Source organism: Aegilops tauschii, chromosome 5, assembly GCF_002575655.3.
Source record: "Aegilops tauschii subsp. strangulata cultivar AL8/78 chromosome 5, Aet v6.0, whole genome shotgun sequence".
Taxonomy (NCBI): domain Eukaryota; kingdom Viridiplantae; phylum Streptophyta; class Magnoliopsida; order Poales; family Poaceae; genus Aegilops; species Aegilops tauschii.
Genome location: NC_053039.3, coordinates 540,338,992 through 540,365,598, shown reverse-complemented (window position 1 = coordinate 540,365,598; position 26,607 = coordinate 540,338,992). Strand labels below are relative to the sequence as shown.

The window sequence follows — 26,607 nt, the reverse complement described above, 5'->3', positions numbered from 1 at the left end:
TCAAGGTGCAATTTGAAGCTTGACAGCGCCTAGATTTGTGCAAGTATTCTTCATGTGCCCGGTGACGCCACAATTGCTGCATTTGGCTTCCTTCATTTCTTCGGCAAGTTGCCTCTTTCCGGAGAGGTGGTCTTCTTGTGCCCTTTGCCTCTACAGATGCTGCAAAATCGAGTTCTCTTATTCAGTGCTTCGTATGGTGCTTTCTCGGCTGTTGGTCGGCCGCCCCGCTTCTTTGTGTGCCGAGACCAGCTAGTGTATCTTCTTGCACTTGTTGCCCACCATCACCCTCATCTAGTATCCTTTCATTGCCCTTGTGTGCTGCACTTGATGGCCTGTCTTCCAATGCATGCTAGCCCATCTCACTGATCTTCAATTTCGGAAAGGGCACTTGCAATTTTCAACACAGGCAATAATAGCAGTGCACTAAGTACTCTAAATATTTAGATTCTCAAAACTAAATTATAAAAAGAATAACTGAACCTATCATGCAGGAAGAAATTAAACACGCAAAAACCTAATAATTTAATAGCACTTGCCATTGAAATTCAGAACCAATCAAAACAGAAATTATTTAGCACCTAGCATAAAATTTCAGTAGATGTACTAATCATTTACACAGCACTAACGATTGCAAAGAACTGAAATGTTTTGCAATCTGTCAGCCTTAAAATCAGAGAGCTTACTACTAACTTATGATGGAATCGAGCAGTACAAGAGATAATCAAAAAGGAACCCGCAGCCGTGCTGACTCTCTTTCCTCTATCTTGACATTGCTGGACCTCCACGGAGGCCCTGTGGCACTTCTATCCACGGCGGTGCGGCACAAGAGAGAACGAGCTCACCGAGAGTCGAATGTTAGCCCAATAGCAGGCTACGCCACATGCTTACCCAACTTATCTGAATTCCCCCTAATCCTTTACTCTAGTGCGCCAATTCTTTCCAGGCATGGCGTTCTGTCCAGTGGATGGTTCTCTACTCTTGCCCTGCGACCAAAAACAATTCATGAACTGTCAGATAATAGCCAAATAACAAAAATTGATACACCAATCAGTAAAAAAAAGTCATTCATGGACGGTCTCAATCTAAAATTTACACCCGCTTTCCGTATAATTCACTTTCAAAACTATTTATGTTATACTTATGGTAAAAATCCTCCTATGCCCACTAACTAAACTATAAAAAAACAGGAGTTCACAAATCTTTTCAAATGAGGCAGGGACATGACACCAGTTCATCATAATGACCAAATTACGCCTTCACTCTAGTTCTGAACAATCCCTAGTCGGAGCATTTTTTCAAATCAGAATATACGGCTGAATACCTTCTAGTCCAACTTGGGGCTTGCAGATCCATGTTGCGAGTAGACTGAGCGGATGCTGCATCATCACTCTCAGCACGCTTTCAATTAGAGCCAACTGATCTCCATTTACGGGGCCTTTAGTGACTCCATGCTCAATGACATCTGCGCTACCCCCCTCGCTCTGGCTGAAAGCAGACGACACGGCGCCACCACCAGCCGCCACACTCGGTTGTGCCTTGTAGGGGGGCAACACTCCCAATCTGCCCCGACAAGGTGCACCCAGAATCTCACTGCTCCTCGACTCCTCGTTGGCCGCCTCCCCCCGTTCCCCACGGGACCCGTTTGCCGATTCTTCATCTGCACCAAGTCCGGCTCCAAACATACCACCGATGTGAGCTACCACGCTCCCTGCCTCCTCCGGGAAGATGGGTAACCTGCATCCACTACGCCCATCTAAGATGGAATCTACAAGCCTGAAACTTTCTTTCTGGGGGAGAAAGGTGTTACCTGTCGACCGGATCGATTGGAAAATCCATCGCCATGGTGCGGCTCAGCTGCTCCTAGATAACTTCCACCGACGCAAGTATACACGAACCCTGCGAGCTCACCGCCGCCGCCGCTTCCACACGCTCTGGTTTTCGCCCCCGATTCCCCATTCGTGAAACAATGGACCGGTGGTGGATGAGGATGCATTCATTTGGACACATCTGATTTGTGGGTTCATGTGAGGCACTGTACCGTGCTGTAGACACCGTTGTGCTCTAGGTATAGGAGGCCCACGCTAACAGCAGTTAACGGCGCCGTCCGCGCCCGTTTGCTTCCGTCCTCTGACACCACACGTACAGGACGTCTGCCACTGCGTATTCCTTGTTTCTCCTGTCCAGTAGAAGAAATCAATAATGCGCCGCACAGATCGCGATGCAAACATAGACGGCACAGATAGCAGGATCAACTGCACCCGGGAGCCAAAATGCCTCCCTTTTTCTTTTGGAGGTGTTGCTATTCACACCCGGGGTTCTACCAGGAGATGACAAGTTGGCGACATGCGCATAAGGTTCAGAGGAGCCTGGAGCGCGTGTTGTGCGAGATCATGCATACACGTGTCATTAAGCAAGGCACAAAGATGTGGCGGGCGAAAACGACGCAGTGTGGACCATGATTGCAGTCGGATAAATACGACTGGGTCAGACTGGACAGTTTGACGGATCCATAGAGATGTCGGTCAAAGCAGAAGATGGCGGTGATTTCAGCAACGACGACATAGGAGCATGATGCTGATGGTGACCGACTTATGGGGCGTGGAAACACGTGGTGCAAGCCTGATGGCTTGTGCGGCTTTGAAAAGACTATGACACAGGGTTGATTCAAGGTAGTGTGCACACAAGACAGCTTGAAGTCGACGGGGCATGTGAGTAGCATGGCACAGCTACATGGAGTCATGCTGAAGGTGGAGCTAGAGTCTGATGGACGACTTCACTCTGTGTTGATGAAGGGGCTACGGTGTAAGTGCATGGAGAATCGCAGCCTATTTCAGCCGGATAGCGAGAGACACGTGGGTTGGACTGCATACCAATGGTCTGATGGAGACGTGATACTCGGCATCGATCGGTGATGATCGGTGGTTCTTTGTAGTAGGGGTTTGAGTGGTGTGGGTATGCGGCCCTAGAGACTCGACCAGGACAGCAGAGGCTTGACGCGGTGGTAGTGGCGAGGCGTGCGGTAAGCACGGGACACAACTGTAACAAATTCCACCTTGGTGAATATTCTCCACCACCTTGAATTCGCCAATGCGTCAAACTTCCATGTATATTGGACTAGAACTTATCCCATGAATACTGCCGCTACTCCATATGACTCCACCTGCAACTTTTAGTCCCTTCTTTTCTTGACCACAGTCAACACTCGAGCAAAATTAAGTTCCTTGTTGCTCTAGTTTGTGCTCCCAACTTTCATAGTATCCATTCAACGCCATCACACACTGATCACTGGCCTGCGTGAAAGTGAACGACTCACATATTGGGTGTCACACATAAGAGTTACCTGAACTCAACATCACCGCTCCTTTCTTGGCCTGGGATTTATTCTAACATAGCCGAGCTTGCTTTGAAGCATTTTTGGGAGTGTGAAGTAATAGCCTCCCTGAGGATCATGAACTGCTGAAAAGCAGGTACGAGACGAAGAAAATCATGAAGGTGCTCTATGGATTATGAGAAGATACATGTTTGTCCCAAGAATTTCCTTTTGTTTAGAAACGAGTATGTGGATGACAAGTACTGTAGGGAGTGCGGTTCCTCTAGGTATATTGAGGTGGACAGTGATGATGGTCAGAATAAGGAGCTAGCCATCCCCGTAAAGGTTCTTCGGTACCTCCTTTTCATAGAAATACTACAACGTCTTTTCATCACCGAGGAGTCTGCCAAAATGATTAAGTGGCACAAGGATGGGAAGAGGTACCATCTAGATAAGATAGTACATCCATCGAAGGGCGAGGCATGGAAGGCATTCGATAGGGAATACCCCGATGAAGCTGCATAGGCTGGGAATGTAAGAATTGCGATATCAGGCGATGAGTTCAATCCATATGGTATGTCTACTAATCCATACAGCTACTAGCGTGTGTTTGTTATTCCGCTCAATCTCCCTCCCGACGTCAAGACCATGTTCCTCATGCTGATCATTCCGGGGCCTGAATACCCGAGGAAGAATTTGAATGTGTTCATGCAGCCATTGGTGGACGATTTGCACCATTCTGGGTACTTCCCGAGGTTGACATACGACTGACATTTGCAGAGAAACTTTTTGATGAAATTTTGGTTGCAGTATTGCATGCGTCACTTTCCCGACTATGCTCTTTTCTACGGATGGTCTACAAGTGGGAAGATGACATGCCCAGTGTGCATGTAGGCTCTACGTTTTATTTGGCTGAAGAAGGGTGGCAAGTACGTTGCCTTTGACCTGCATCGGCAATTTCTCTGCCGACCATGAATACAGGGAAGACAAAAAGAACATCACGAAAGGTCAGGTTGTCCATGAAGTAAAGCAGATTCCAATGTTTTCGGGTGAAGATGTTCTCACTCAGCTAAATGCTTTTGAGACTAAAGGCAAAGGCAAAAGCAAAGAGGGTAAAGCATACATGCCAACGGTTAAACCGTCGGCATATATGAGCCAGGTGGCAGCGTATGGTGCGTCCACATTTACGTACGGCACTTGACGGTCGCGCCGTCAATTTTTTTTTTTACCGACGGTTTTCCTATGCCGACGGTTAGGGGAGGTATAGCTTGGGATTTTTTTGGTGTGTTGAATGTTTGTTAAACAACTGGATACTTGGTCAATTAAGATTTAACAAAGTCTCAATCAGGTGCAGAACCGTCAAGCACATTAAGATTAGTGCATAGGGGAGGCTCTCTCTAGTTCTTTTTTCTCGCAGTGTGCCAATGCGTAGCTAGTAGGTAGCCTATACGCTAGGGCCATATCTCCCTTATTGCGAGATATATGCACCTCACGTCTCGTATGGGCGGGCACAACGAACGTGTTTCAGTCAGCACACTTTGCTTGCTCGGTCGATGTAGGTTATTTCTTCTTCTTCTTTGCTGTCCATTGGCAGGACTTGTCTGGTTTTTATTGTTTTCCCCTTCTTTTTGTGTTTTCTTTGTGGTTTTTCATCTGTTTTCATTAGTTTTTTTCTTTTCTTTTTGTATGTGTTTTCTTTATTGTTTTTGTTGGTATTCTTCTGCTTTCATTATTTTTCCGTTCTTTCTTTCCTTTTTTCGTGTTTTCCTTCTTGGTTTTCATCGTTCTTCTTACATTTCCCCCTTTTTTATTTTTATGTGTTCTTTCTTTTTGCTTTTCTTCGGTTTTTATTTGTTCCCTTCTTTATTTTTCTGTGGTTTTCTTTTTGGCTTTCATCAGTTTCACCGGGTTTCATTATTTATTTTCTTTTTTATCTCTTATGTGTGTTTTCTTCACGGTTTTCATTAGTTTCTTAAATTTTCTGTGTTTTTCTTTACCCCTTCACCCATTTTCTTAGGCTTCTTTTATTTCTATCTTTTTTTACGATTTTCTATGGGTTCCATCATTTTTTTATAATGCATGTTGTACTTTTTCATATCCATGTGGAATATTTTTTTGAAACCAGTTGAAAATTTTCAAATACATGTTTTGAAGTTTTTTGAATATACGTTAAACATTTTCCAAATACACATGAGACATTTTTAGAATGGTAGAAAACATTTTTTAATTATGTAAAAAATGTTTATGTTGTAAAAAAATTATTTCAAACCCATGTTTGAACAGTTTTTCGAATACATGTTAAACATTTCAAAATACAAATTGAACTGTTTTTTTTAATATGTCATAGGTACAATTTTAACAAACGGATTATATTAATTAAAAAATTAACATCAAGGAGATGTCAATTACATCTGGCCTCTACAACAGTATGATATCAAAAGCTAGTTAAGATATCGAGAATGAACATGGCAAAAAAACTAAAGCAAACATCTGCAGCAATCATCATGTTGTACACGCAACATGCATACCATGCCGGCGATTTCTTCTTTTCGAGACAACAAATTGGAGTGTCCATCTTTTTGAAGAGGGTATGAGTATTACATTGCACCATGTGGGCTATGACGAAGCTAGGCAGAGAATCATGAAGGGGCCATGAAGATTTTTTTTACATTGTGTAATCATTTTTTAGAAATATCACAAATATTTTTTACAAACTTGTAGACATTCTTTATAAAACGTCATAATTTTTTTTTGAATGATGCGAAACATTTTTTAAAACTCCATGAACATTTTGTACATTGGATAGACATCTTTTTAAATGTCACAATTAATTTTAGTGGTAAAACATTTTTATTAAAACAATGAGGACATTTTTTACATTGTATATATAAGTTTTTTTGAATGGAACAAACATTTTTTAAAATTATGTGAATATATTTTTGCATTTTATTAACATTTTTAAGAAATATACGAATATATTTGTAAGGAGCAATTAAAGTTTTTCGCACGCTAGGAAGCCAACATTTACTCCCACGCCGGGCCGGCCCATTTATGGTGTCTTTCCTTCCTCTCGCATAGAGCAACTAATCAGCAAGTACTCCTTTGAGAGCTCCCGTAAGCGTCACTTTTGGTGGGCTGGGAGCGTGTCACTTGGCATCTTCTCAGTCGCAGCCACGAGTCACGCTCAGGGCGCTCCCTCTGAACTGTTTTTCTCTTTATTTTTCTGCACGCGTTTTCGGGTTTTAGATGATTTTTTTGCCTTTTCCCCATTTTTTCATAGATTTTGAGCCAAAGAAAATCACGCAGAAATACATATTTTTTCCTTCCATGAGAGACACGTATTTGTTTCTGCAAGAGACAAAGTGCCTCTCAGAAAAGGACAAAAATGAGTTTTCTTTGAGTGCGGCGATTTGGCTCCCGGGCTCAGATGAGCCCGGGCCAAATGAAAAAATCGAAAAAAATAGAAAAAAAATTCAAAAAATTCCAAAAACAATTCGGGTGGTAGATAATTAGGTGCGTGAGGTTCGCTGCAAAATGCAACTCGTTTGGAAATTTGAGCAAGTCTGTGCAAAAAAGACAAAATCGGGGTCTGTGAAAAAGTTTACTGTTCACAAACTGTTTTGACCCGATTTGTCTTTTTTGCCGAGGCCTACTCAGATGTCCAAATGGGTTGAATTTTGGAGCGGACCTCATGCATCAACTTATCTACCACCCGAATTTTTTTTTGATTTTTTTGAATTTTTCTAGTATTTTTTTTGAATTTTTTGCTTATCAGGTGCAGATGAGCCCGGGCTCCAGGATGAATTATCCGTTTTCTTTTCTTTTTCTTCCACGAGAGGCATGGATTAACTTCTCGTGGTGTACGAATTTCCTTCCGCGAGAAAGTGCCTCTCAAAAAAGAAAAGAAAAAACACATTTTCTTTTTCTTCTCCTTCTACGAGAGGCACGACTGTGCCTCTCGTCGAGGCATGGGTTTGCTTCCGTGAGAGGCACAGTCGTGCCTCTCGAAAAAGGAAATAAACGTGTTTTTTTTCCTTCCACGAAATGCATGGATTTACTTCTCATGCAGACACGAATTTGCTTTCACGAGAGGCATAGTCGTACCTCTTGAAAAAGAGAAAAACCACGTCATGAGAGTCGCGGATTTAATTTCTTGTGGAGCCAGGGATTTGCTTCCGCGAGAGGCACAGTCAGAAAGGGAAAAAATGTGTTTAATATTTTTCCTTTCTCGGGAGACACAGATTTACTTCTCGTGGAGGTGGGATTTGCTTATGCGAGCTCTCGGAAAAGGAAAAACATGATTTTTTTTCTTTTTTCTTCCATGAGATGTACGGATTCGCTTCCGCGAGAGGCACGATCGTGCCTCTTCGAAAACGGGGAAAAAGTGCTCTTGGTTCGATTTTTTCGTCCTTTTTTCGTGAAAAAAAGTTTGTCCAAATATATCAACATGGGATTTAGTTTTGAAGATCTCGACTTGGAGGAATCCAACGATGAAAACGTTCGAGATTTAGATGCGTTGTTTCAGAGATAAAAGTTTTAAATAAATGAATCTACGAATAAGGGAAAAAAAACTCACATGTTACAACAAGTGACATGCATGGACTGCACCACTTGTTGCAACCTGAGGTGGGAGACATCTTTACAAAGAGTACAATTTAATTAGTAATCTTGGAGTGAAGAACACGTCCTTTTTTGGGGCCGTTGTATCTCAAGGTATTTTCGTCTGGGCTGCGTTATTTCGTGGAAGCTATATTTTGCATTAAGCGAGTTGAAAGATCTCTCGCTGAAAGACTTCTTTGTATCTAGTAGCAACTCGGCCGGCCCAGCTTTTTATTTTTCGAAAGCTGCCACGCGAATTCGCTCGCTCGCGAGCAGTCGCTTCGCTGGTTCAACTCTGTTTTTCTTTTCGTTTTTTCTTTTCTTCTTCGGTTTTTTATTTTTCTTTTTCTTTTCACCTATTTTTTCGCTGTATTCATGGGTTTCTCTGATTTTTCAGTTTTCTTTGTTCCTCCATTGATTTTCTTTGCTTCTTTCTCGGTTCTCACCGGCATTTGGGATTTTATTGGTTTTAGTGACTTTCTTTATCGGGATTCGTTGGTATTTTGCTTTTCTGGATTTCTTTCTTTGTTTCTTTCTAGGTTTCAGTTGTTTTTCTTTTTGTTTTACTTTTTTATTTTCCTGGTTTCACTATTTTGGCATTGGTTTCTTCGCTTTTTTTCATTTCTTTTTTCCCTTTCAGTTTTATTGCCTTTCTTCATTTTTTTGTCAAGTTTTCATTGGTTTTTTGTTCAACATGTGTTACCTTTTCTAGTACACATTCAACATTTTTCTTGTATATCGGAAAAATATATTTATATACACCTTTAATGTTCTGAAATACATGATTATAATTTTTTATATTTTTTTAGTCTAATTTTTTCAATACACATTCTTTTTTTATATATATCCAATACATTTTTCTAATACACGTTTGCATCTTTGAAATACAAGATGAATATTTTTTGAATATATGGTCAACTGATTTCCTAAATGAATTTAAATGTTTTCAAAATGCTTCATTAACATTTTTCAAGTACAAGATTAACATTTTTCAATACATGGTCTAACTTTTTATACATATTTAATATATTTTAATGCTTGATTATCATTTCCAAGTACAAAATTAACACTTTTGGAATACATGGTAAATATTTTTCTATTCAAAGTTAATTTTTTAGAATGCTTGATTAAAGTTTTTTGAATGCATGGTCAACATATTTTCTATACATTGAACATTTTTTAAATTGTTGATTAACATTTTTCAAATATAAGATTAACATATTTTTAATACATGGTCAACATTTTTTTACACACATTTAATATTTTTCAAATGCTTGATTGACATTTCTTTTCCAATGCTAGATTAACATTGTTTCTAAATAGATTATCAAATTTTTCCACACACATTATAGTTTTGGATACATTTTTCATGTATATGAGAAACATTTTTTATGTACATTAGCATTTATCAAATGCTCGGATAACATTTTTCCAAGCGTTTTGATGTAAATTTTTTGTAATATATTTATTTAGAATATTTGGAAGTATAAACTAAAGTAAAAAAACCTGAAAAAACAAATGTGAAAGAAAGAGGTTGTGGCTCCCGCGTGCCTGGACCGGACCATCTTGCGGTCGACTTCACGCGAGAGACCGTACGTCTCGCGTGAAGCGAGACATAGGGGCACCCGCATTGTTTTTGCATTCTAGGGGAGGCAGTACTTATCCCCCGGCACCATCCTCAATAAGCCCAACTTCCCTGTTTTCCCTTTTGTTTTCCTCTTTCATTTTTCTATGAACAACAGGTTTCATCTCTTTTTGTTAAATTTTGGCATCCTTTTGTTTATGCAACTTTTAAAGACTTATACTTGTTTTTTTAATGTTTTTATTTTTTATTTTGCTAAATGTCTGTTGGGTGAGATTTAGTTATGTCTTACTTGACGTGATTGCTAGCTGATCTTGGCTTTACGATTCGAGCACACTACAAAGTAACGGGGGTTTTGTTCTTCCTTTTTTATAGTATTCCTCCGTGTCATGTGAAAGTTAGATTCTTGTTTTCAGCATGGGTTTTTTTGCAAAAAGAATTCACGCGGCAGTTGCATGTCCATCCTTGACCCACGACTTGTCGTAAGGGCATCTCCAACGCGTTATGTCAAAACAAACACAACAAATTTCCTCAGACATGTTTTCACGTATCCACAGACAGTGATAGGGGAGCCGGTCATCCAACGCATGCATAAAAAACATATCAAATCTCGACAGCAGGGTGGGCTAGACGGACCTAAAGGAAAAATCAAATGGGCTGTGAGGACATGTGTCCAACTGACAGTGGACCAAGTTGAATGTACGGACTCCCCGAAAGCTCCCCCATGTTTGGTTCAGGTTTGTGGTAATTTGGACATTTGGACTGGTCCGCAGACGTTTAATGCGCGATGTTGGAGGGCAAAACGTGTACGGGCAACGCGGATCGGACATTGAGGGGGTTGCGTTGGAGATGCCCTATCTTGACTGCAAATACAAGTGGCACAACACGTCTGCAATTGGTGGATTTTTTTTCCAGAACTGTGATGATTTTTATAGCAAATTCAGAATCTATACGTCCTTATGCAAGATAATCAAAAGTGGTGCCCTGTCGGCCTCCAGTTGGCGGAAGAGGAGGTCTTCGGCCTGATGTTGCCCGAAGTGGACTCTTCAGCCTCCCGTTGGCCAAAGAGTGCCCCAACTGGGCCGAAAAGGACTCTTTGGTCAGCAGTAGGCCGAAGAGAACTCTTTGGTCAACCATAGGCCGAAGAGTCTTTGGGCCCCACCTTTTCACGTGAATGGTAGGCCGAAGTTGCATGGATGCGCTCTTCTGCTTATGGTAGGCCGAAATAGTTTTATTTTATTTATTATGACTTACGAATATTGTGCAACCATTTCCCATCTTAGACATTTAAAAAAATTGCGCAATCCTTTTAGTCAATATTTTCCCGCCAACTCTTTCCCTCCATATGTTCCCGCCACCCCTTTCCCGCCAACCTGTTCCCGCCAACCCGTTGTTCACGCCATAAGTTCCCGCCAACCCTTTCCCTCCATACCGCGGTCATTCTTTCCCGCCATTTTCTCCTCTCTACCTATAAAACCCCCTTCACACAGAGGTGGATAAGCAGTCCAGTGTAGTGTAGTCGAGATGTCCGATTATCCTTTTGATCGTAGTTTTCACCCTGGGATGAGCAAGTGTCTTCTGAAGCTAGCCACTGGTTTCAGGATGGACAATAGGATAGTTCCATGGGACGAACTCATCGGTAGTGACACCATAATGAATGAGTTGGCTCACGCATTACGTAGGTCTGGGTGGCCTGAAAGGACCTATGAGGACGTACGTAAAGAACTTCTTAGGTTGCATGAAAGGTGGAAGAAGGTAGTGCAGCCGAAGAGTGAAACTTTCAGAAGGACTGCATCAAAGCATACATATTTATGGACTGCTGACAGCGAAGACGAAGATGATATGTTCACGCCAAGCACCAACGTCAAGAGTACCGCACCGTCGAAGGGCAAGAGTAGTGTCGCATCGTCGTAGGGCAAGAGTGCTGCATCGACGGAGGGCAAGAGGACCGCAACGTCGAAGGGCAAGAGGGCTGCATCGACGGAGGGCAAGAGTACCGCGGGGTCGAAGGGCAAGAGGGTTGCATCAACGGAGGATGATGATGATAACTTCATGTAGTATGTAAGCTGTATTTTTTAAGTTCAGCCCTACCGTTTAATTCAGATGTACTTCTATCTTAATTATCGGTTGCAGTCTCTTTGAAAATGTAACTGGAATAAAAATGCGAATTAATAGTAATATGTCTCTCGCATACATAAAATGATATATATCTCCTAATAAGCTAGAAGGAAGTGCGATAGTAACACATACATGAAGCATGTCTCATACATAGATAATGACTCACGCATTAGAAAAGTCTGAAACTAACATAGATAATGACTCATACATAGATAACCATATCACTGCTGGGGACGACGGCGAATCTGGGCCTTCCTCGGGCGAGAATCGTAAGGCGATAAGCGCTGAGGCGGTGGGCGAGGCTCACGGAAACCATGACCATAGATAACCTCATCTGTCACTGTCTGTGTCTCCTGCATTAGTGGTGCTGGTGGTGGAGTGTGAAACACTGTCTGAGAGAAGTCATAAGTGTTTGCAGCTTGGTCATCGTCATCGCCATAGCCCTCTAAGCCACATCCAGCACAAGTAAGTATTGGTGACTGCACTGAATGCATGAACTGTTGCGACTGGTTGCCTACCGTAGTATCGTAAAACATGTAAAATTAATTTGTGATCCTACAATGTTTAAAAGAATGTACAAAGTAGCAGTGTTACCTAGTTCCATTTGATGAGACCAGGAAGAGGTCCCTGGTTGAGAAGGAGATGGCTGATTCCAGGAAGAGCTCCCTGGTTGTGAAGGAGATGGCTGGTGCACGGAGTGGCGTGGTTGCTGCACGGAGTGTCGTGGTTCTGATCGCTGCATAGAGTGTCGTGGTTCTGAATGCTGCACAGAGGGACATGGGGGACGATGTGCCGGATGAGGAACGGCAACATCTGTAGATCGTCTACATGTAAGAGATGCGTAAATCCCTCTTGACTTCTCATCCATACGCCTAAACCATGAGAGGTGCTCTGGCTGTGGGATAGTATCCCCTCTCTCAACCTGCTGCATTAAATCGGAAACCTCCTCTCGCACCTGGACTGTCAAGTCAGTCTGTACATGAAGAGTTAACCCATTGTGTATGATAAGGTTATGATAAAACTACACATGTGAGAACCATGGCACGTACCGCGTGGTGTCTTGTTCCCACAACAGAGGTAGTTGGGTACATATCGCTGGTGAGAGGGGCTTTAATCTGATTAGGAGCAATTGATGGAACCAAGTAGATCCTCGTTGTATGCCGGTAAGTTTGTAAATACAACCCGAAATTGTCCCAGTCAAAGGACCGAACCTCATTCCAGATATTTGTCGGCGCCGTAGTCCATTCTTGAACGTAAGGGCTAATGCTCTAAAGCCAAACAGCCATGGACTTGTTTCCTCCTACGCGACTGTACCTAAGATTGACATGCGCGTAAGGGTCAGCTATATTCTGAATGTAGTGCTGACAACTTTAATAGTATTACTTACTTGTGAACATAGTCTGGTATCCATGGAATATCTGGAATTGCAAGCTCTTTACATAGACCGAATTGTCTCATCACCCTATGAAGAGCCATCTCCTCAACCGTCACGTCAAACACCAACTTGGCCTTAGTCATCCAATAGTGCCGATCTCTAGTGCATAAGGCTGATATCCCAACTGGATACCTGAATGTTATAGTCTGATACGAGTATGGATCCCAGATAACTTGATCCTCGTGCAAACTATCAAACTGCACCGTGAAGGACGGGTAGCAGCCCTTCACCTGGGTATGTGCAAACTGTCTCTATACATGACAACAAATATACATTAGTAATACAAATATACATGACAACAAATATACATGACAGTAAAAATGATCGAAAGAATTACATAATTTAAAAGTACATCTCTCCGTGCCCAAACAACTTTTTTTTAGAAAGCTCTACCAGCGAGAAAAAGTGTTTGGCCCGAGCCAACCCATAGTAGGCAAGTCACCGATAGCAGGCACGTAAGCCCCAGTTATGTCCTCCAACCCAAACGGTGTGTCAATGGAGACATAGGGTCGTCCAATAGGGAATCTCTCGTATGACCAGAGCTGCAACAATAGTGGACACCAACCAGACCTGATTTTCTAGACTTCAACAAGCAACCTTTGCACAGGCCTTTGTACGTAACTGCTAACACGACAGAACCAAAACTCCTCTGCACAATGTCCGCAGGGCAACGTGCGTCAGCTATCTCTCGTGCAATACCGATGAGTCGTGCATCAACGGTGGTCACGTGGTTCTCCGTGAACATCGTCTTGCCGAACAACCACAGACTATATGCCTCTAGGGATCGATCAATCTGTGCCTCTGACAAATCTACTGTGGGGTATCCTAATGAGACAATCTACATAGAAAACATACGATTGTGTCAAGGATGTACTAATGGTAACTAGAAAAACAACATAGTCGTCTGGCCATGAAGGTTACCTGAAACTGGCTCAACCACCTAAAACGAGGCCCGTGAGGATCATCGTCTAAGCCCATAGCAGTTGGCACCGCAGCTAGAAAACGGGCCTGCATATTTGCTAGCCAGCCAGGTTCTGCCTCTAAAGGACCTATGGCATCATCGGCCAAAGGTAATCCAAACAAGTAGGAGACATCCTGTAAAGTAGGCGTCATCTCTCCCCAGGGAAAGTGAAAGGTATGTGTCTCTGGTCTCCATCTATCTACTAAGAAGGTAAGGAGTGACCTGTCGTAAGAGAATCGTTTCACTTGCCTCTTGCGCAACTGCATTGGTTCACCTTCCTCATCCAAGTTCGGATGGTCAACCCACTCATCCAATGTACCCTCAACCAGCCGTGCCAAGGGTAGAAGTCCAGTCCAACTTAACCAACAAAACAAAGACAATGTAGCATTAAAAGTAAGTCATCATATGTTTCAATACCTATGTCAAACATGTAAGGCATTATATGTATCAATACCTATCAACCAATGAAGGGTGTATCATCCAGTTAGTCTTTGGGGTGCGAGTGGCCAAAACGTCTAAGTTCTTGCCCGCTTGCATAAGTGCAGCCCGTGACCTCTATCAATAGTACCATGAAGCAACGGATACAAAGACATATCTACAATCAAAACATAGTCCAGACGACATTACAAATTGAAACATAGTTCAGACATACAAAGTAAAACATAGTCCAGACGGCATTACAAATTGAAACATAGTTCAGACATACAAAGTAAAACATAGTCCAGACGACATTACAAATTAAAACATAGTTCAGACATACAAAGTAAAACATAGTCCAGGCGACGGTACAAATTAAAACATAGTTCAGACATACAAAGTAAAACATAGTCCAGACGACATTACAAATTAAAACATAGTTCAGACGAAATTACAAATTAAAACATTGTCCGCCACATTATATAGCTTGTGAGTTATTTCTTCCTCGTCCTCCCCTTCGGTCTCGACTGCCACGACCAAGTCCTCCTCTTGCTCCTGTTGGTGCAGTCATCGATGTGGAAGCACTCGTCGATGTGGAAGCACCATCTTTGTTCAGGTCGGGACAATATTTCATCCTATGCCCATAAGCCGCGCATAGCAAACATTGTCTGGTTGCTCCACCAGCTTCAGATTGGTCCATATCATTTCGGATTCGACGGGCCTTACATCGACCCCTGCTTGTATGCCGAAGTTCTGGATCTGGGATATATATATACTCTCTCACTATCGTTAACCTTGTTGAAATTGCCGACGACTCTAAACCCTGTCATCACACCGGTCCATGTGTTGAGTACAACCTCTTTTAAGTAGTATGGGGACACAAATGAGATGGCGTCCAACTTAATCTGGCCACAGGCATCCAACACATGTGAGCAAGGCAGGTGAACAACTTTGGTTTGTTGCATGTACACTCACATGTTGGATAAAATTCCGTTCCAATTTTTACCTCATGCGTCTTCACCTCATTCGCATAACCAAAACCATCGGTAGGTAGCTGAACCTCATACCTCCTTTCCTAATTACCGACGAGTCTCACAGCGTGCTTCTTTGCTCTCTCTATCTTCTTTGCCATGTACTCCATGACACGGATACAGTAAGGTGTGTTCTGATTATCTATAATATGCTTATTTGCTAACTCGTGCCGGTCTTTGAAATATCTCAAAGTGCCATGGAATACAGCCTCGACAATAGCTATGAGTGGCAATGCTCTATTCCCTCTGAGTACAAAGTTATACACCTCTGCAAGGTTGGTTGTCATGTGGCCATACCTAGCTCCATGGGTGTCATGCAGCAAAGACCAATTCACGGGAGGCTCTTTCTCTATCCACTCTGAAAAATCCTTTATTGCCCTCCCCTTCTTTCTCCTAGTATTAGGAGGGTCAATTGTTGGCAAGTCACAAAGACCAACTGGCTCCTCTAGCTCCGCCATGAGTGTTGCTAATTGTTGCTGATCTTTTTCCATTTTCTTCCTGGCACGGACCTGATTCTTAGTAAACTCATCAAGTTTTGACCAAATAAATTGGTATTTACACTCTTGGTTCTGCTTGCATAATTTTTTGAACAAGTTCATCAACCGCTTATTCTTGAACTGTGAGAAAACGTTAGCCCCAAGATGGCGCATGCACCACCGGCTCTGCAAATCCTTCCAAGGTGTTGGTTCGTCTACTGTTGGATTCCTTAATGTCTTCACAGCCTTCAATATACCAGCATGCCTATCATGAATGACACACACGTTTGGTCGGTCCTTCACGATGGCAATTTTCACTTGCCGAAAGAACCATACCTAGCTCGGGAAGTTCTCACCCTCTACAAATGCCATGGCAAGTGGGATGATTTGATTATTCCCATCCACACCAATGGCAGTCAGGATTTGCCCTTTGTATTGACCAGTCAGGAATGTACCATCCACAAACATCACAGGAGGACAATGTCGGAAAGCTTCGATGCACATAGCGAAAGAGAAGAATACTCGTTTCAACACCTTGAAACCTGGTATACTCAGCAACCTTGTGTGTTGTATGTCAACATAATTGCCGGGATTCCTCTCCCTCAGTACGTCCAGGAAACGGACAACATTATCATATGAGTCGAAGAACGTCCCAAACCTTTCCTCCATAGCCTTCTGCTTAGCCCTCCAAGCCTTCCCATAAGGAATGTTATAATTCCATCTGACCTTAACTGCTGCTTGGATGTGTTTTGCTTCCATATATTTCTTCTCCACTATCTCAGTATACATGAGTTGCACAATGATAGTTGAAGTCAGGTTTGGATGACAAACCAACAGGTTTTTCCTCACACAATTATGTGGAACCACATTGGTGACAACCTAGTGGATGTTATACTTCGGCACGTGCTCGTGCACCTTCGCAGGACAACCTGTTTCAACACACTTCACGGTATAGTTTGTTGGATTTGATATGTGTGTCCGGAAAACCCTCTGCATAGACATAGCCCACTTTATCACCGCATACTTCAATTTTTTCTTTGTATCAAACATAGCCCCTAACTGTACTTGGTTCAGATTATATTGTCATGGAGTCTCATGGCCATCATTGACAGTAAGGCATGTGGATATGTCCTGATCCCATGCAGAAGGAATCGGTAAATCCACTTCATCCTCGGAATTTTCAGAATCCAGATCCTCCGCAAATCCATCCTCGTCCTCTTCCTCCATGACCTCTGCATTTCATTGCCTTTCTCATCCCCATCAGCAACACCAGAACCAGCTAATATTATCGACTGAATACTCTGCCCAGTATCATGACCACAAACATTGTTGAAAGTGCGTTATATCGACTAGAGCGGGGGTGAATAGGCGATTTTTTTCAAATTCGTCACTGAGGAGATTCAAGGTGAGGAATGTCCTAAGTCACGAACAACTAGCAGCGGAATAAGTACTCAGATGCAAGCGTAACAGAGTAGTGACACGGTCACCATGATGAAATGAAAACAAGCACAGAGTACAGGAAGCGTATAAACAAGATAAGCAGGCTAAAGACAAAGTGACTAAAGAATTAGGATTGAGGAAATTGAGAAAGTCTTCAGTCAAAGTCTTCAAACAATAATGATCAAGTACTTCAACACAAGAATAAGGAAATGAAAGTGTTGAGGAAATAGAACCAGTAGCTTGGTGAAGACGATGATTTGGTAGACCAGTTCCAACTGTTGTGATAGTCGTACGTCTGGTTGGAGCGGCTAGGTATTTAAACCTGAGGACACGCAGTCCCGGACACACAGTCCTCACCGTATTCTCCTTGAGCTAAGATCACACAGACCTCGCCCAATCACTCATGGTAAGTCTTCAGGTGACTTCCAAACCTTCACAGACTCGGTCACTCGGCGATCCACAATTCCTCTTGGATGCTCTAGGCCATGACGCCTAACCGTCTGGAGGGTGCACAGTCCTCAAAGGTAAAAAGCGTCAGTTCCACACAGGAACAATCTCTTAAGTGATGCTCAATCACTTTGGGTTTGTAGGTGTTTGGGTTTGGGTTTTTCCTCACTTGATGATTTTCGCTCAAAGTCCCCGGAGGATGGGATGCTCTAAATGACAAGTGTCAGTTTCTCTCGGAGCAGCCAACCAACTAGTGGTTGTAGGGGGCGGCTATTTATAGCCTAGGGAGCAGCCCGACATGATAAGACATAAATGCCCTTCAATGTTATAACCGTTAGGTGGGTAGATATTTTGGGACAGCTAGCGCATAGCACAGCAACGGTCAGATATTTGAGTATCAAATTCCTCAGGGCTATCATGATCCTCACTTGTAGGCAATCCGCACTGGCAAATGCCTAACTCTCAGTCAGAACAAATTACTCACAGAATAGAAGATCTTCGTCTCTGTCACTGAAGAAATTGACTGAACTGTATGAGGTTTCCAATGGCTTCACTCAAAAGGATTGGGTAGGTGTAGGATTTTGAGATGAGCATCACTTGGAAACTTTTCCTTAGTTTTACCTCGACCCCCTTTAACAGTACGGTGTTTCCTATGACTCAAGAAAAAGAAAATGAAACTACGAAAACAAAAGTCTTCACGCTTCATATTCCTTGCATGAATATCAAGTCTTCATGGTCACACGAATTTCCTCATTTTCCAAATGTTCAAGAAAACCAAAGTCTTCAGCTAAAGACATTCATTTTTAGGGGTTGACTTTCATCATAAGTATCAAACTCCTCATAGATTTATAGACCTGTGTACACTCATAAACTCATTAGTCCCTTAACCTATAAGTCTTCAATACACCAAAATCACTAAGGGGCACTAGATGCACTTACAATCTCCCCCTTTTTGGTGATTGATGACAATATAGGTTAAGTTCTCAACGGAGATAAACATATGAAGTGTAAATACTGATATCGAGGAATTTAATTGCAAGATATAGAAGAACTCGCCCTGAAGATGTGCATATTTTTGGAATTTGCTTTGAATAGCAAATGCACATTGTCGAGTAGAATCATGGAGATATCCCCCTATATCTTGTAATTCATACACGCATTTAACATATGATATGTGAGAATTTGAAATGCATGATGAAATACAGCGTTTGATGAAATTCAGCATGTCTGCATTAACGTACTTGAGGAAATAGCATGCAGAAAACAGAGCAAAAGTATCAGACCACCATAGGACTTAAGTTTACAACTCGATCAACAAACACTTCAGAAGAGCGAGAGTTGTAACTTAACAAAAACGCCCATATATATAAGACCCGCTTGAATACTAACTCAAATTTCTCCCCCTTTGTCATCGAATGACCAAAAGGGACAAAAAATGAGGACTAACGCCCCTGAAGAATATCATCAAGATGTCGATGAGGAGTGCGAACGTTGTTGGGGTCATCCGTTGGAGTAGGGCCTACCGCGGTGTCATTCAAGCCTTCAGCTTCATCCGTCTCGCGCGATGAGGAATATGAGCTGGCGACCAGGTGAGGAACTTTGAACTTATTGAATTTCTTCGAAGGTGGTTGAGACCAGTCAAAGTCCTCTTGGAAGTTCATCTCCTTGAGATCTTCAGCGCTGTAGAGGTTAGACAGAATAGCCCAAGTGCGGTCAAAGACTGCATGCAGGTAGTAGTGTTTCTTCTTCACAGTATTTTGAGTGACTGTCATGTTCTGAAGAATTGCACCAAATTGACGCTTGACCCACTTGTGATTTCTATCAACTTTCCGATGTACGCTGAGGAGAAGCTCACGATCAGTCATCACACGTGGATCAGTGGCTTGAGGATATTGCTTTGAAGCTTTTGCGGCAGTATCATGTGTGGCAGAGTCATCGTTGGTGGAATAGGATGTAGCTTTGCGAAACTGTCCATCCAATGGACGAGTGCCTTCATCAATGACAGCAGCTTTGCCCTTCTCATCAGCTGAGGAAATAGTGCTTTTGAGGACTTCAATTGGCGGCAAGTAGCTGAGATGATTTTGAAAGTCAGCCTTATAATGAATTGAAGACCTTGATCTGATGAACTTCATGATCCAGGGAGCGTAAGGCTTCAACTCAAAAGGTGACAGAGCAGCATTGGCCAAGGTCCTCATGAAGAAATCGTGATAGTTGATAGGAATACCATGAATGATATTGAATAGCAGATTCTTCATTATGCCAACAACCTCTTCATCATCAGAGTTGTGGCCCTTGATCGGACTGAGGGTTTTGGTATAGTCCTTGGCACATAAAGCAATTCCTTGACGAGGAATGTGGTCCTTGGAGCTTGGCCAGGCTTCAAAGGCTTCAGCACTTGCATCAGATGATTTGAAAGTTCTGTTTCTGCATAGGTAAGTGTTGCACCTTCAGTGGGAGGACTGATTGGGATGGCATGAAGCAATTCAAAGGCTGGAGCTTTGTAATGAGTGTTTTCGGTCATCAAGTCGAGCACCCATGAATTCACATCTTCAACATTGCCAGTGATGTGCAGTGTGGCATAGAACTGAAGAATGAGTTCTTCATTCCAATCGCAGATGTCAGTGCAGAAGTATGTAGCCCAGCGTCATGAAGAACACTGAGGACTGGGTTGAAGCATGGAAGAGACTCCATATCCACATGAGGAATTTGCTCATGGTCAAAAATCTTGTCCTTATCAAACAGCAGTGAGGAATAGAAATTCATTTGACTGGTCGTCCAAAAACGCTTGTGACGAAGTCGAGCAGAGTCATAAGGATTGTAGTCAGAGAAGAAAGGATGTTCAGTGAAGAAATCATCAGCCTTGAATTTCTGCTTCTTGGTGTGAGGATTCTGTGGCTTGGGATGAAGATTTGAGATCGGTCGCTCGGGAAAAGCCACTGTTTCCTGCCCTTTTCTGAACAGGGAAATCTGCTCGGAAAAGCTCCTTGTTGCTAGTTCGGTAAATAAATAAAGAGTGTCCGACCCTTGGGAGGACTTCCATTTAATAGCTAAGCAGTTCTATTGCTTGCCCGAAATGGAATGCAAATGTTCGGTTCTGAATGCATTAGGCAGAGCCCTTGTTTGCTATTAAGTTGAAGTCTTCACAGCCTCTTGAGGCACAACCTCTGGAGCCACAGGCTGAGGAATTTTTGTAGCAGTTTCATCAGCAGCAGCCTTGGCCTCCATTTCTTCAGCACTAGCGGCTGGAACTTCTTCTGGAATAGAAAGAATTGAGGCTTGATGTCCTTCAAAGCCCGTATGAATTTCTTCAGTTTGGACAGGGGACTGAGGGAGTTGATGCAGAGGGGTTGTCAGTGGTGAATTGGGGCGATGACTTTCCCAGTAGTCACATTCAGAATAGGAGTTGTTGACCCAATATCCACATCATCAATTTCTTCAATGTCTGCCTCTTCAGCTGTGAACTGAGGCATGGGCGATGATACCAGCGGAGTAGAAGGGATATTATCCACTTCAATTTCTTCATCCATCTGCTCTAACAAAGCAGCAGAAGGATTCTCTTCATCCGAGTCACTATGAATCACATATTCCTCACTAAAGGGAACAATCTCCTTTGATGGCATGCTTGATATTGGAACAACATCAATTGGGTTTGCAAAAGTGCTTGTCAAAGTCTTCACTTTCTTAGGAGCTGAAGACTTTGAGGTTATTGATGCTTTCCTTTTCTTCACTGCAGTCTTCTCTGCAGCTTTGGTCTTCTTCGCTTCTGATGCAGAAGGAAGGTTGATATATTTCATCTGTGATGACTTTGCAGGAGGAGCAGATGAAATAGGTTCAGTTTCTTCAGGCGCAACATTGGAGGTTGCCCTGGCATTTTCTTCAGAGGCTGGAATTTCTTCAGCAACCCTAGTATTATCAGAATCGTCAACAGTCTGATTGTCATCAGTTGTGGTTGCATGTTCTTCAGTACGCTGAGCAGATGTCTCAGCCTGAGGAATTTCTTGTTGCGAGGAAGCTGCAACATTTGGTGTGAATCCCTTCGCCATTCTCACGAATCTGACTTTGGCTCCTAGCCAATCAGCATGATATGCATCCAATTCATCACTGAGTGTTTTGATCTCAGTCTACATAGTCACAAGTTCATCAGGAGACATCTTCACAACATTTTTCTTCAGAAAATGCTCATTTTTGTACTGAGCTTTCTTCACTTGCCTGGCCTTTTCAATTTCCATTTTTCTTCATTTATGAAGGCCGTCAACATATGACTTTGGCCAGGCGTGAGGTTTAATTCAGGTAGAGGAGTGTTGGGGTCCTTGTGCCATAGATCAATGAAATCAAGGATCTTCTTCGGATCTAGTAGAAGTGGCACTTCACTGCCTTTGGCTCTAGCGGCCCTTGCTTGTCGATCTCTGATGATCTCAGCTAATTCTTCATCATCAGCTTCGTCTTCACTTGACGGAACTTGAAAGGCAACCTGCTTCTTGTGAGGACTTGGCCTTGTGCCTCGTCCAGCAGTGGCCTTTTTCTTCAGCAAGGTTGGACCAGTTGAAGACTGAGGCGGAGCTGAGGAACTTGCCGAAGCTCCTGAAGCAATAGAGATTCCTATGGTCCTTTGGCAAGAGGCAAGATGCACAGGTGCCGAGGACTTTGCAGCTGCAGCTGAGGATTTTGCAGCAGCGGCTGAGGATTTTGCAGTTGAGGGGATTTGAGCTGCTTTTGAAGATGTAGCTTGTGGAATAGGCCGTGAGGGCATTGCAGAGCTTGGCCATGAGGGCATTGCAGAGCTTGGCCATGAGGGCATTGCAGCTAAGGAACCTGGCTTGACAGCTGGTTTCTTGGGCATTGCCTTCTTAGGCTTGCTAGCAAAGGCCTCAGCTGAGGCAGGAGCATAATCTTCATTAAATTTCTTCATTGCTTCTTTGCCAATTTTGGCTAACTTAGCTTGCCTCTTGGCCCACTCCTGGGGAAAATCCTCACCACTCTTGATGCTAGTGGGATCAGCAACTTGGCCTGGTGCCAATGGAGGTCTTGGGCATGGAGGGTTAACCGTGAATTTCTTCATGTATTTGGGAGTAACATAGCGATACTCCTTCCATTCTCTAGCCCATCTCCTCTCAATCTTCTGAATGCGCACTTTGCGCTCATTCTTCGTCTCCTTGCCATGAGTTGCTTCATCAGGAGTGCAGTACCCTACATAGATATCTTCAGGGATTTAAAAAGTAGTATTAACTTCTGGTATTTTTCCTCCCTTTTGAGGTCTTTTGCCATCAGCCATTTTCTTCACTTGAGGATTTTGAACAATCAAATTTTCTGAGGAGGTATGCAATTTGTCTTCAAGGAATGCTACAAATGAGTTAAGTTGATGAGAACCTAGAGATTCAGCAGCGGACATGTGTACTTGTGAACAGAATATAGGTACGAAGAATTTGGAGAGGTCATATGCGTTCTCAGAAGTTTTTCAAAAGAATCAAGTTTGAGGAATTTGACCAGGGGTGTCTTGAGGAATTTCACTAAGCGTTCTTGACTTAGGTTCCAGAGTTGTATAGATTGAAAATCCACACAATTGAGGAATCTTGAGGAAAAACATTGCTTAGAGAAACAAATCAGAGCAGATTCAACTATGGTGTTTAAGAGTAAGGAAGTTGAGGAATAAACACCTTTTGAAGATTTTGAGGAAATCATCAGAATCAACAAGGGAACTAAACATAAATTTTATTTACCCTTGATGAAGAACACGGCGAACTGAGAGAGTAGTGGAGAAGCTCGTCCGTTCAGATCTTCCATGCTCTAACTTGGTGGTCGAAGACATCTACGGCGGCGGCGGAGTGAAGATTTCCGCTTGTCCGAGGAGGACGAGGGGTATTTATAGCTGAGGTGAAAAACCGCTTGTCCGAGGAAAATGGACGAACGTGCCCCTGACCCTTCCCATCCTAGCGACATGTGTCACCCATGTACTGTGAAGTGGAGATCGTGTTAGATCGTGGGTGAATAGATAAATCTTATCGAGGGATGTGGAACGGTTTGAGTGGCAGAAGCCTAAAATTCAGATAAGAATATTTTAATGTTTTGTTTGCAAATTCTTCAGCTGACAAGGACACAATGAAGATTTCGAACGGGTTTCAAAAAGAACGCACATGAAGAATTTGTGAACAGACTGGATTGAGTTTAGCATAGAGGGGGACGGGTCCGATCACATTCACTTAGGCAAAAAGTCAACTTGAAGAATTAGCAATAAGTGAATGTTGTAGAGGACTGAAAACTCAAATATATATAGCCAATGAAGAACACAGTCAGAAAGAGTGAAGACTTTGCAAAGTTGAAGAATTTTAACAACTGAGGAAAAACTCAAATTGAAGATTTTCAACTTTTGTTGGTGGCGTGACCCACCGTATAAGAATGATGATTTCAGACGCCGCGTACAATTGTCGTAGGGCTCTGAGAATCAAATTATTTGTTAATTTCTTCACACTTAGAGGGTTAGTCTTCATTGATTGAAGAAAAACGTTACTTCGTGTGTTGCACATCTAAGTCATCAATTTTGCATAAGTGTTAGGATGTGTGTCATTTTCAAAGAACATTCGAAGATTCTAAGATATTTAGCTCACACTGCAACTTGCTAAATCTCTTCTCATCCAAGGGCTTTGTGAAGATATCGGCTAGCTGTTCTTCAGTCTTCACGTGCTCGATAGAGATGTCGCCCTTCAACACATGATCTCGAAGAAAATGATGACAAATCTGGATGTGCTTTGTCTTCGAGTGCTGAACTAGGTCATGAGAAATTTTGATGGCACTCTCATTGTCATAGAAGAGAGGCACATTCTTCACATTAACGCTGTAATCCTTGAGGGTTTGCTTCATCCATAGCAATTGAGCACAGCATGAACCAGCAGTAATGTACTCAGCTTCAGCAGTAGAGAGTGATACGCAGTTCTGCTTCTTCGAGAACCAACATACTAAGGATCGTCCAGGAAATGACATGTGCCTGATGTTGACTTGCAATCCACGCGATCACCAGCATAGTCAGAGTCAGAATATCCAATGAGATCAAAAGCCGAGCCCTTGGGATACCATAATCCAAGTGTTGGAGTGTGAGCTAGATACCGAAGAATATGCTTCACAGCCTTATGGTGTGATTCCTTCGGTGTAACTTGAAAACGGGCACACATGCAAACACTAAGCATAATATCTGGCCTAGATGCACATAGATACACTAAAGAGCCAATCATGGAGCGATGTACCTTTTGATCGAAGTCTATACCATTTTCATCAGTGCATAGATGGCCATTTGTGGGCATAGGGATTTTGACGCCTTTGCAATCTTGCATGCCGAATTTCCTCAACACATCCTTGAGGTATTTCTCCTGAGATATGAAGATGTTGTTGCGCTATTGACGAATTTGAAGACCTAAGAAGAATTTCAATTCTTCCATCATAAACATTTGATATTCCTCACTCATCATATAGGTAATTCGTCACTGTAACGTTGGTTAGTACAGCCAAAGATAATATCATCAACATATATTTGGCACACGAATAATTCATCATCATAGGTTTTGGTGAAGAGAGTTGGGTCAAGTGAACCGGGTTTGAAGCCTTTTTTCATGAGGAATCCTATATACCTAAGAGATTCATCCCCACTAACCTATTTATCTAAACATGCAGCCTATCCACCTAAGCACTACTAGAAAAACGGCTATAGCTAATATGGACATTAATGGCGCACCATGTATGTGGTGCGCCACTGCTATATAGCAGTGGCGCACCAGATATAGGTGCGCCATTAATGACCATATTACTAATGGCGCACCTGGTATGTGGTGCGCCATTACTAGTTTTGTCCTGGCCCCACACCCCTCCCCAGACTTAGCAGTAGCGCACCAGGGGATAGTGCGTCATTACTAGTTTGAACTAGTAATGCCTCACTCCCACACCCACCGTGCGCCATAACTATGTGCATGACTGGGTCAAACCTTGGTCAAACTTAGTAATGGCGCACTTTGCATAGGTGCGCCATTACTATGTCAGACTTAGTAATGGCGCACCTATACAAAGTGTGCCATTACTAACTTTGACCAAGGTTTGACCAAGTCATACACATAGTAATGGCACACTTTGTGAAGGTGCGCCATTAATAAATGCACCCCCTTTGGACCTCCTTTTCAGTTTTAAAAAAAATAAAGAAAATGATGAAAATGTCAAAAAATAAAAGAAAATAAGTTTCCCATGTGATATGTGGTCTAGTTGTTGGGAAAATTTACAAATATGAATTTCGACTTTATTTGCAAAATCTCTCTGGAATTTAGTAAAATGGGCATAACTTTTGCATACGAATTCACATTAAAAAGTTTTTAATATGAAAAAACATCTACTCAAAAAGTTACATCCGAATTCAACTGGAGGAACCTCGTTGAAGATTTTTAGAATCCCCAAAAACCTAACAGAATAAAAGATACGGGGCTTTTAAGATTTAGAGGGGGAAAAATAAAAAAAATTCAAACTTAGTAATGGCGCACCATTTGCTAGGGGCGCCACTAGTAACAGAAAAAAAATTGGTTTTGAATTTTTTTTTTTGAGAAAATGTTCAAAATATGATACGTAATATGACCGGGAAGTTTGAAATATTTTTTCAAAATTTCATCACACTCATGAACATGAACAAAGTCCTAGACATCAACAAGGTTTAATAGGATTGATATAATAGATATATCAACAAGTGCCTGTTAAGTGAGCTGGTGCTGGTGACCACGGAGTGCAATTTGATTTGAGATTAAGCATATTGACCTGAGATTAAGCC

General features: G+C 42.5%; 1 protein-coding gene across 2 annotated transcripts; it reads right to left on the bottom strand.

Annotated features, from left to right (window-relative positions):
- Positions 1-515: 515 nt before the first annotated feature.
- On the bottom strand, positions 516-2,009 carry LOC109784152 (uncharacterized). 2 transcript variants are annotated; one of them, XM_020342744.3, is made up of 3 exons: positions 1,808-2,009; positions 1,322-1,743; positions 516-983 (listed from the first exon to the last, which is right to left on the bottom strand). In XM_020342744.3, the coding sequence occupies exons 1-3, from the start codon at positions 1,840-1,842 to the stop codon at positions 973-975; spliced, it is 468 nt and encodes a 155-aa protein (XP_020198333.1). In that variant the 5' UTR covers positions 1,843-2,009; the 3' UTR covers positions 516-972. The 2 variants fall into 2 exon arrangements, with proteins under 2 accessions (XP_020198333.1, XP_020198335.1); XM_020342746.3 differs by having other exon boundaries at positions 1,322-1,734.
- Positions 2,010-26,607: the final 24,598 nt, after the last annotated feature.

Coding starts and splice junctions, on each gene's coding strand:
- LOC109784152 (XM_020342744.3), bottom strand. CDS start 1,842: ATGGCGATGGATTTTCCAATCGATCCGGTCGACAG. Junction 1,744..1,807: donor CCAATCGATCCGGTCGACAG/GTAACACCTTTC, acceptor AGATGGGCGTAG/TGGATGCAGGTTACCCATCT.